The sequence below is a fragment of the Dasypus novemcinctus genome, chromosome 26 (assembly GCF_030445035.2).
Source record: "Dasypus novemcinctus isolate mDasNov1 chromosome 26, mDasNov1.1.hap2, whole genome shotgun sequence".
In the NCBI taxonomy this organism is placed as follows: domain Eukaryota; kingdom Metazoa; phylum Chordata; class Mammalia; order Cingulata; family Dasypodidae; genus Dasypus; species Dasypus novemcinctus.
In genome coordinates, this window is record NC_080698.1 from 10,474,859 (window position 1) to 10,486,200 (window position 11,342).

General features: G+C 52.5%; 1 protein-coding gene across 9 annotated transcripts in view; it reads left to right on the forward strand.

The window, feature by feature from the left end:
- The window catches only part of DAG1 (dystroglycan 1), an 87,308-nt gene extending 76,510 nt beyond the window's left edge, over window positions 1-10,798 (forward strand). For all 9 annotated transcript variants that reach the window (XM_004451877.4, XM_058288497.1, XM_004451878.5 and 6 more), the window contains one exon: window positions 6,015-10,798. In XM_004451877.4, coding sequence (XP_004451934.2) covers window positions 6,015-8,417 — 2,403 coding nt within the window. In that variant the 3' untranslated portion in view covers window positions 8,418-10,798. The remainder of the gene's footprint in view (window positions 1-6,014) is intronic.
- Window positions 10,799-11,342: the final 544 nt, after the last annotated feature.

An 11,342-nucleotide genomic window follows, 5' to 3' on the forward strand; every position in this document is an offset into this window, starting at 1 on the left:
CAAAAGGTTTTGTAGTGTGAGGGAATTCTCACTAATTGCAGTTTCTTGATTATACCTTATTCTTAAAATCCCTCAGAAAAAGCCATCATCTGCTGTTAAAGTGCTTGTCACATTTCTAGAGTTTTTGCCTGCCATTTCTAAGTCCCACAACTATTGCATGGGTAAGATATCACCTGGTGGGCTCTGAAGGAAAAAGCTCATGTCCTCCTGAATTCAGAAGCCAGTAATCATATAATCAAATCATTAGTGAAAGTCTGATGAGTCTAGTGAGAATGTCTTCAGGTTTGTCTTTCAGCTCTGTCTGACTGGCTGGCTTAGATGGTGAGTAGAACCCTGCTTCCTTATGAGGGACTAAGGCATGGAAGCTTCTCCGCCCAGTTGCCCTGCCTGCAGGTGTGGAAGGGTGCTGGTTTGGAGTGAGAGCCTTTGCTTGTGTTTCATGGTGTTTAGTGCCTACAGGTGCTATATTTTTATCAAGCCAGATGTTTGGTGGTCTGTTGTATGGGAGAGGGCACCAGTACAGAAGCTAGAGGGAGTGTCCCAGAACTGAGGGGGATGTCAGCTGCTAGTCATCTGCTAGTAGTGCAGACTGAGGAGGGACCAGAACTTTCGAATTTGGCTGTTTGACAGTCATTGGTCATGGTGATTTCCTATGGGCCTCACTGGGCAGGAAGGTAGTCTGTAGAACTCCTTGTGGGCCAGCCCAGGTTTTGTTTTTGATTCATAATGTCTTTGCATGCACTTTATGGGTTGGAATTTCTAAGGCTGGGTGTGTGGCTGTGGGAGATCTTGTTTTCCTCAGCCTTGGGCTAGCCTTCCATCTCAGAAGCAAACTTCTTTGAGCGTTGCTGAAACTGGGAAGCTTTCTGGCTATTTCCGGGTGGCCTGTGAGCTGGAACCTATGATCCTCTCAAATAGGACTTTGTTCCACCATTTCTGCATCCTGCAAATGGTACTTCCTAACTGCCCAAAGTCTCCTCTTCAAGATGGCAATTTTATAGGGTCAGCTGATCTTGTCTCCCACAGATCCAAGGCAGTGTTGCTCTTTGGTGATAGAGGGTCAGGCAACCTGAAACTCTGGAGAAGTTCCATGGGCAGTACCAGCCTGCCATCCCAAAAATTTAAATAAAAAAAAAAAACACCTCAAATCTTTCTTCTGGGAGCTGGTGTAACTCAGTGGTTGAGCACCTGCTTCCCACGTATGAGGTCCCAGGTTCAATCTCTGGTATCTCCTAAAAAAACAACAACTCCCAAATGCCGATGATGGTGGTGATGAGCACCTCACGTGGAGCGCCAGGTCCTGCCTCTTGCCTGTCCTTGCTGGCCTGGTGGTCCTTAGGGGGTTAGTTGTGGATGGTTACTGGACCGCTAAGGCAGACATTTTTATAGTGGATAAACCAAGGACTCCAAGGAGAGTAAAAAATCTCTTGTGCATGGACCGAGGGCACCTGATTTAGACTGATGAATTTGATGTTGGGTCTTCGGGCTCCCACTGCTGGGAAGGTCCTCCCCTCCTTCCATGCCATTCGGCATTTTAATCCATTTCCAACCAACAGGTCTTGACAGGCCAGCAAGTCCCTGAAACATCCCTAGCTATGGTCTGGGCCCAGCCTCAGCAGCATTGGCCTTGTTTCCCTATAGGATCCTAACTTCCTCTTGTCTCAGCCTCCCCACTTCCCCTCCCGGCCCTCCCAGATGGCTCCCTCATCTGTTTGCATCTTGTTTTTGCTTGTTGTCTGCTCCTTGTTTGCTCATTGTTTGTCTTTAGGAGGCTCTGGAAACTGAACCCAGGACTTCCCATGTAGGTGGTGGGTGCTCAACTGTTTGAGCCACATCCACTTCCCTCCCCACTTCCCTTTGATGCTTTGAGCTTCTGCTTTGGGGTATGAACAGGGAGATGAGGTCTCACTGTGTGCTGGGTCCAAGGCCAGTTGGGAAGAAGGACTGGGGAGGGGATTGTGGATGTGCTGTGGGCCCTTTTGTGCAGCAGCTTCCCATTGTGTACTGGGTCTGTTCACAGCCCACAGGGAGTGGGCAGGAACCCACACTGACAGAGAGTCCAGCATGTGCCTGGCCCTATTATTGCACAAGGATGGGATTGTTTTTCCTGCCTGGAGCTGGAGTGCAGCTGAGGGCTCTTGGAGATGGGCACTTCCCAGCAGGCAAGCTTTTGTCAACAGGGATGAGTCCTGGCTTGTCATGTGACCATGTTTCTGAGAAGGAGCTTTCATATCCCACTTCGCCTTTAGGCCCTGGTCTGGACCCTGGAACTTTTGAAATCTGGGGAGAGTATCCAGAGTCCTCATGGGCTGATGGGTCCTTGCTTTGTCAGGGCAGTGCAGGCAGTCAGTCCTCGAGTGTCACTGTGGTGAGCTGGGCCCTTGGCTGAGTGTCCTTGAGAGGGAGGGGGCCTGAGCTGAGCCTAGGCTCCTCAGGGGACTGCGGGTGCTGCCAGCCCCTCAGGCACGTTTAGACTTCCTGGATCAAGGGCTTTCCCCAAATGGCCTTGAAAATGCAAAGGTGCCAGCTTGCTTATGGCTTGGCCAGGGTTCCTGGTGAAAATCTGGTTTGTTTGGCTTCCTGTGGCCCTTCTATTAAAAGGAATAATTGTCACTCAAAGTGTTGCCTGGGCCTGACATTTCCAGTAACAAAATGCCTAGAGGTACAGGGGTTTAGAATATTCAAGTTAGTACTGCTCCTTCCCATCTGAAGGAAGAGTGCCCAAGACCCTTGGGGCTGTAGCTCCTGGTTGGATGCTTGCTCTGGGACCCCTGAAGAATCTACAGAGGGGAAGGTGTGTTGGGAAGGCATGGCTGTTGTTTTTTTAGCATGACTTGTCCCCAAAGTCCATAAGGCTCTGGGGTGGATGGTAGTCAAAGAATTTGCTCTCAGTAATAAGAATAAAGCTACAAATTCTCCTCTCCCATCTCCTATTTTGAAATTGAGCTTTATAACTTGCTTTGGTAAAACCTGTGTGTGTGTATGTGTGTTTAGTGTTTATAATTTGGCATAGCTTTAAGTTAGTGTTAACGTCTTTCCAAGTATTTCTATGTGGGAACCTTGGCCAGAGCAGCCTGGGTTTGCACCCTAAGAAATGTGCGCCAGCAGAGGTTTGGCTGTTGAGATCAGCAGAACAGGAAGTGAGCCAGGCTGGGAAGCCTGGAGGAGGCAGGGCACTTCTCAGTTCCTATGTTATAAAGTGCCTTTCTGTAGCTGGAGACACAAACATTCAGGAGAACGAGGGCTGCTCTCTCCTCTGTGCTAATGGAACCCAAAGGACTGGGTACAGGCCTAGCTGGCCGGCCACTCAGGACTGTTCTGTGGACCTGGGAAGCTGATCAGTGACCCCCTCTGGAGTCCCCTGGCCCTATCAGGTCTCCGCTGCAGGGGGCTTCTCCATAACTGGCTTTACCCAGAGCTCCATTCTGGGTCTTCTTTCCCTTCCTTCTGCCCTGCCTTTGCCAGGTGAGCTCTCATCCCAGTGACGGCCACATGAGCGGGGATTAAGAATTGCCTTTGGGTGGCCAGAGGCCCAGGTCCATACCCTGGCTTGCCCATTTCCCACTTCCTGGGACCCCCATCCTGTCCCTGTACAATGCTCAATCAGGCCGAGAAGTAGACTTGGCCCAGTGGTTAGGGCGTCTGTCTGCCACATGGGAGGTCCGCGGTTCAAACCCCAGGCCTCCTTGACCCGTGCGGAGCTGGCCCACGCGCAGTGCTGATGCGCGCAAGGAGTGCCCTGCCATGCAGGGGTGTCCCTACGTAGGGGAGCCCCATGCGCAAGGAATGCGCCCCGTAAGGAGAGCCGCCCAGTGTGAAAGAAAGTGCAGCCTGCCCAGGAATGGCACCGCACATACAGAGAGCTGACACAACAAGATGATGCAACAAAAAGAAACAGATTCCTGTGCCGCTGACAGCAACAGAAGCGGACAAAGAAGAAGATGCAGCAAATAGACACAGAGAACAGACAACTGGGGTGGGGGGAGGGAAGGGGAGAGAAATTAAATAAATAAACCTTTTACAAAAACACTCGATCAGGCCTTCTATCTTTGCTTCATGCTTTCTGCAAAACAAGAACATTAAACCTTTGCTTTCTGTGTATACATGTGGATGTGGAAACTTTTATTTTTAGTACAATTGAACTGAAAAAAATTTAAAGCATAGCTTTTTTCAGTCAAAACATTTGAAACAAGTGTTATTTTTGTAGATGAAAAAAATTTAAAGGAAAAATGTTTACCAATTTTTAATGAATTTGAAGGCACCGCTTTTTACAGTGTCTTAACACTTCTGATTTTGGCTGTGTTTGTAGTAGATGGCAAGTGAGGGGAGGGAGTGGTTTTAGTGGTGCTTTGGATGTTGGCACACCTTTGATCTGATGGAATGTTGTGTTACAAAAGAAATGCTCTTCACAGACCTTTTGGGAGTGGCTCAGAGAGCAATTAGAAAAGGACAACCCCAGAAGTAATAAGTCCTAATAATGTCAGTTGTCTTTACTTGGATTTTTGCTGGAGATTAGGAAATCTGTTGAAAGGGAGAAAGTATCTGGTCTCTGATAAGGTGGTGGTTATACATGCTGCGTGGACATCTGGGAAAAGCAGGTGTGAGCCCGGGGTGTCCTCAGTCACTTAGGCACCAGACTCTTGCAGGAGGAAGCCTGGGCAACTGGGGCCCCTGGGGAGCCCGGCAGGCAGGGCTCTGGCCTTTTTGTGCACAGTGTTGCTGTGCTGACAAGCAGTGGACATGAAGGGTGGTCTGGGACAAAGCTAGCAGTGTCTCTTGACTTGGTGGAACAGGACAAAGGCACTGAGAGTGCCTCCAGGCAAACCAGAAAGCAGGTGACATTTTTCGTGCCTTGGAGGCAGGAGTAAGTGTTCCTGAAGGTGAAGGAACCACAGATGGGGCCTGGGCAACAGGCACATCTTAACTCCCCTGTCAGCTGATGGTGGAAGTTTTATGGCAGTGTTCCCTCAGGTGTTCTGAGTGTTACTGGTTATATCTCCATGTGAAAAGGACTTCTACACAGAAATAAATTTGGGAGGTGCTGCTGGGTAGAGCCTGTGGCCTGCTCTAAGCCTGGGCTCTCTATGTTCAGTGGTGGGTTCTGCACATTTCCCAAACCTGGTTGACTACAGAACCTCTCTTTTAGAGAGCCCACAGCTCCTTGGGATGCCGTTGATATACATTGTTCTAGAATAGCGTTTTCCAGTCTCCCCACCCTAGGCACTGCAGGTTATTTTGAGGTTTGAGAAGCAGGATTAAGATATCAGGCACAACTAACTGTATTTGCTTCGCTTCATAAACATGCCCCACTACACTGCAGCCTTCACAGTCACCCAGGCCTGTGTGCCCAGCTCTGGCTTCTACTTCTGGGCACTGGAGAAGATGCAAAGATGGGCCCTTTCAACGAGTGTACACCTTTGTCAGCATGAAGCACCACCTCACCTGACCAAGGGTCAGTGGTCATGAGCATTGGGAGAGATCACATGGGACTTGAGCCAAGCCCTTTTAAAACAGATGGGTCCCCTAGAGGTGGAGAGGAGCAGGAAAGGCACTCGAGGCCAGGCGTGTGGCCTGAGCAGGGCATGGTGTCTGCAGAGGGCAGGGGAAGAAATCTGAGGTGAGGCTGGAAAGGGGTGCTGAGAGCTGCATCAGGCACTAGGACTTGATTCTGCACCCAGAACGGGTGAGTAGGTGGCGGGGTATGCCACTGGAATAAAAATCTGTGACATTCTTGAATTCATTGGGGTGAAATGTGTACCAGTGCCGCCCTCTCCTTGCCATGTGGCTTTGGGTGAATCATTTGCCTTCCAAGCTATCCCAACCAGCAGCCTCAGTTCTCATGACAGATAAATGAGGCTGGCTGTACCTCAAGAGAAGCTGGCTTCCCCAGCAGGAGTTCGGAATTACAGTTCAGGCTTATCAAACACTTGAGCTAGGTCAGTGTTAACGGTTGTGATCGTTTTTGGATTGCGCAGTGACATTCGACCTCTAACTCATACCTGTATCTCTTCTAGGTATCAGCGGTGGGGAAGGAGGCCTTGCCGTCCTGGCTGCACTGGGACCCTCAGAGCCACATCCTGGAGGGCCTCCCTCTTGACACCGACAAGGGCGTGCACTACATCTCTGTGAGTGCTGCACGGCTGGGTGCCAATGGGAGCCACGTCCCCCAGACCTCCAGCGTGTTCTCCATCGAGGTCTACCCTGAAGACCACAATGAGCCGCAGTCTGTGCGGGCGGCTTCACCAGATCCTGGTGAGGCAGTGTCCTCTGCCTGTGCCGCCGACGAGCCTGTGACTATTCTGACAGTGATTCTAGATGCCGACCTCACCAAGATGACCCCAAAGCAAAGGATTGAACTCCTGCACAGGATGCGGAGCTTTTCAGAAGTGGAGCTTCACAATATGAAGTTGGTGCCAGTGGTGAATAACAGACTGTTTGACATGTCGGCCTTCATGGCTGGCCCAGGAAATGCCAAAAAGGTGGTGGAGAATGGGGCCCTGCTCTCCTGGAGGCTGGGCTGCTCCCTCAACCAGAACAGCGTGCCTGACATCCATGGCGTGGAGGCCCCTGCCAGGGAGGGTGCCATGTCAGCCCAGCTTGGCTACCCTGTCGTGGGCTGGCACATTGCCAACAAGAAGCCCCCTCTCCCGAAACGGATCCGGAGGCAGATCCATGCCACACCTACGCCAGTCACTGCCATCGGGCCCCCAACCACAGCTGTTCAGGAACCACCATCCAGGATCGTGCCCACCCCCACATCTCCAGCCATCGCTCCTCCAACAGAGACCATGGTTCCTCCGGTCAGGGATCCCGTCCCTGGAAAGCCCACAGCCACCATTCGGACTCGCGGTGCCATCGTTCAGACCCCAACCCTAGGCCCCATCCAGCCCACTCGGGTGTCAGAAACTGGTACCACCGTTTCTGGCCAGATCCGCCCAACGATGACCATTCCTGGCTATGTGGAGCCCACGGCAATTGCTACCCCTCCCACAATCACCACCAAGAAACCACGAGTGTCCACACCAAAACCAGCCACGCCTTCAACTGACTCCTCCACCACCACAACTCGCAGGCCAACGAAGAAACCTCGGACCCCCCGACCAGTGCCCCGGGTCACCACCAAAGCTCCGATCACCAGATTGGAAACAGCCTCTCCACCCACACGCATCCGCACCACCACCAGTGGGTTGCCCCGGGGAGGAGAGCCCAACCAGCCCCCAGAGCGCAAGAACCACATCGACAGGGTAGACGCCTGGGTCGGCACCTACTTTGAGGTGAAAATCCCGCCGGACACCTTCTACGACAAGGAGGATACCACTACCGACAAGCTGAAGCTGACCCTGAAGCTGCGGGAGCAGCAGCTGGTGGGTGAGAAGTCCTGGGTACAGTTCAACAGCAACAGCCAGCTCATGTACGGCCTGCCGGACAGCAGCCACGTGGGCAAGCACGAGTATTTCATGCATGCCACGGATAAGGGGGGCCTGTCAGCTGTGGATGCCTTTGAGATCCACGTCCATAAGCGCCCTCAAGGGGATAAGGCTCCTGCACATTTCAAGGCCAAATTTATGGGGGACCCGGCCCTGGTGGTGAATGATATCCACAAGAAGATTTCCCTGGTGAAGAAGCTGGCCTTTGCCTTTGGGGACCGCAACTGCAGCACCGTCACCCTGCAGAATATCACCCGGGGCTCCATTGTGGTGGAGTGGACCAACAACACGCTGCCCCTGGAACCCTGCCCCAAGGAGCAGATCACGGGGCTGAGCCGGAGGATTGCCGAGGATGATGGGAAGCCTCGGCCTGCCTTCTCCAATGCCCTGGAGCCTGACTTCAAGGCTGTGAGTGTCGCCGTGACAGGCTCAGGCAGCTGCCGGCACCTGCAGTTTATCCCTGTGGCACCACCCAGGAGGATGCCCTCGGAGGCACCGCCCACGGAGGTGCTGGACAGGGATGCTGAGAAGAGCAGTGAGGATGACGTCTACCTGCACACGGTCATCCCGGCCGTGGTGGTGGCAGCCATTCTGCTCATTGCCGGCATCATTGCCATGATCTGCTACCGCAAGAAACGGAAGGGCAAGCTCACCCTGGAGGACCAGGCCACCTTCATCAAGAAGGGTGTGCCCATTATCTTCGCGGATGAGCTGGATGACTCCAAGCCCCCACCCTCCTCTAGTATGCCGCTCATCCTGCAGGAGGAGAAGGCCCCCCTGCCCCCTCCCGAGTATCCCAACCAGAGTGTGCCCGAGACCACGCCTCTGAACCAGGACACCGTGGGAGAGTACACGCCCCTGCGGGATGAGGATCCCAATGCGCCTCCCTACCAGCCCCCCCCGCCCTTCACAGCCCCCATGGAGGGCAAGGGCTCCCGTCCCAAGAACATGACCCCATACCGGTCGCCCCCTCCCTACGTCCCCCCTTAACCCACAAGCGCCTGGGTGGAGGCAGGGGTAGGGCAGGGGCCTGGAGACAACACAGTGTTGTCCGTGGAAACCGGTGGCCTTTAGACCATCACCCACCGGAAGCCGACACCTGACCTAGCACACGCTGACACACTCGGGGCCTGGACAAGCCCGCCCTCTCTGGTCCTCCTAAACCCCAAAGCAGCTGGAGAGACTTTGGGGACTTTTTTATTTTTATTTTTTGCCTAACAGCTTTCTGTTTGTTCATAGAAAATTCTTTGCTGCGTCTTTGATGGCTGGCTCTGAAAGCACGGTTTGGAGTAGAGATGTAGAGGGAGGGAGCGAGGAACCGTGAATGAACTCGCAGCAGTGCTGGGCAGTCTCCCAGCTCCCTGCGTTTTGCCTTTAACACTAACTGTACTGTTTTTTCTATTCACGTGTGTCTAGCTGCAGGATGTAACATGGAAAACAGTAGCTAAAGATTAAATTCAAAGGACTTTCAGAAATTAAGGTTAAGTTTTTACATTTAATCTGCTGTTTACCTAAACTTGTATGTATAATTTTGGGGTGGGTATGGGGAATTGCTTTGCTAAAAATAAGCTCCCAGGGTGTTTCAAACTTAGAGAAGACCAAGGGACAGTATTTTTTATCAAAGGAATCCTATTTTTTCACACTACGTAAACTTGGTTGCTCTGATACCCCAGAGCCTGATTGGGGGCCTCCCAGCCCTGGCTAAGGGGTCAGGGCCCTGGTGCTGGACTTGCTCACCCACTGTTGCCAGGGCCTGGGAGCTGGAGGGGCCTCTGGGCTGTGGACACCCTCACCCCCACCCCCTGCACGCTAGTGGCCCGTCACCAAGGGGTCCATAGAAGAGCGACTCCAAGAGGCAGTGGTGGCCATGGCCCCAACCTAGCTGCTTGTGGGGGTGCCTGGGGAGGTTGAGGGACTCGATCACATCAACCTGTTTTCTTTTTTTCTTCGCTCGAGTTTTTTCCCCCTTCCTAAAAGGAATATCATGGTTTTTGAAACACTCAGTGGGGGACATTTTGGTGAAGATGCAATATTTTTATGTCATGTGATGCTCTTTCCTCACTTGACCTTGGCCACTTTGTCCCACCAGTCCACAGCCCCACCCCGACCCACCCCGCCCCTTCTCTGGCACCCCAGTCCCAGGCCTTGGACCTGAATGGCCAGAGAAGGTCTAGTGGCTGGGGAGGAGTGCCAACAATAGTTCATAGTAAAAATCGGTGGGCTCTCAAAGCTAATTTTTTACAAAGTTTTTATACAGCCTCAAATTGTTTTATTAAAAAAAAGATTAAAAACGGTGATGCTTACAGCAGTTTGTACAAGCTCTTAGTGTTGATTCCATGGAACTGACGGCTTTGCTGATTTTGATCTCCCCCTTTTTTTTCCTTAATGTTTAAATTCTAGAATTCCACAGGGGCTTCTTTTGCCTTTTTAAAGCAGAACATCCATCCATCCATCTGCATCTCTGTCCTGTGACTCAGGGTCACCCACTCTGCTTCAGTTCGCCTCCTTTGAAAGAAACTTTTGAGCATGACTTTTCTTGACTGAGTTAGTTTGGGTACCTTTTAGGGAGGGATGCCTTTTGCAATAATGTTTCCTTTCCCCGATCAAGGGTGGGTGGGTGGACCCGGGCTCCCTTTGCACACCAAGCAGCCACTTCTAAGCCATATCAACCGTTCTGCCGAGGATTCACGTGTGCTGCCTCAGGAGGGGAAGGCCGGCAGGAGGGCTGGGGGCCTTTGCCCCACTGTGCTCTGGAGGGCGTTTCCCATTGCGCCTTCTCCCACAGTGACCAGCCCTCTCCTCTGCCCTGGTGCACAAACAGTCCCCTGGCAGGTATTGTAGAGTGAGCAGTGCCCCTGTTGGGGAAGCCTGTAAGTGAGGGCCCAGGACCGCATGCCTCCAGGCCCTGGTCCAAGCTGGGATTTCCCTGATGCCCAAGTCAGGAGCACAAGTGGGTATGACCTGGTGAGAATATTTTTGATGACCTCGTCAAAAAAATAATTCCCAGTGTGCTAGGTGAGGGCTTTGAAAGGCCTTCCAAAGGGCTCTGTTGCCCCTAGCAACCCCACCATTGGGCACTGCCATGCAGAGACATGGCTGACCCAGAATGGCTTATTGCCATAGCAACTGGAGGCAAAGGGGCAGTGAACAGAATAACAACAGCCACAATGCCCTTGCAGGCAGTCTTCTTCCCTGAGCACTGGCCTGGCTGTGGCCGCTGGACTCTGTGAGATGGAGATTCAATCTCACGTTCAAGTGTTCACCAACCACTGATGTGTTTTTATTTCCTTCTATATGATTTTAAGATGTGTTTTCTGCATTCTGTAAAGAAACATATCAAACTAAATAAAAGCAGTGTCTTTATTACAATGCCACTGCCTCCAAGCATCTATTTCCTTGGCCCCTCCCTGTGCATGCCAGGATATGAGTGGTGGGGGCTGGAGCCCGTGTGACAGAGGGAAGACCAGCCAGTCTCTCAAAATCACAAGACAGGTTTGTTTCACCTTGGCATTTGGGTGGGGAGAAGGGGAGAATGGTTTTTGGCCAGCCTGTGCTGTTGTGGGTAGGCCTGTAGATCTTGGTGGCTGTCCCCAAGTGCCTTGCCTGGAATGGACAGACTAGCATGACTCAGTGCCCAAGAAGAGACTGGTCGATTGTCCTGGGACATTGCCCAGGGTGAGGGCAGCAGGGGAGGGAGCAGCTAGGTCTTAGCGGCGGGATCAGGGCCTGGCCGTTGGTCACAGAGCAGCCATGCCTCTGGACTCGCCCTACCTCCGCCAAGCCCTCACTACCTTGCTTGCAGCCTCCAGGCCGCCCCCTCTGCTCCTGTTCAAGAGGCTGGCCTCAGACTCCAGATAGAGCTGAGCTCCAGAGTTCAAGGTCAGCCACCTGTGGAACTAGGACCTGATTGTGGGC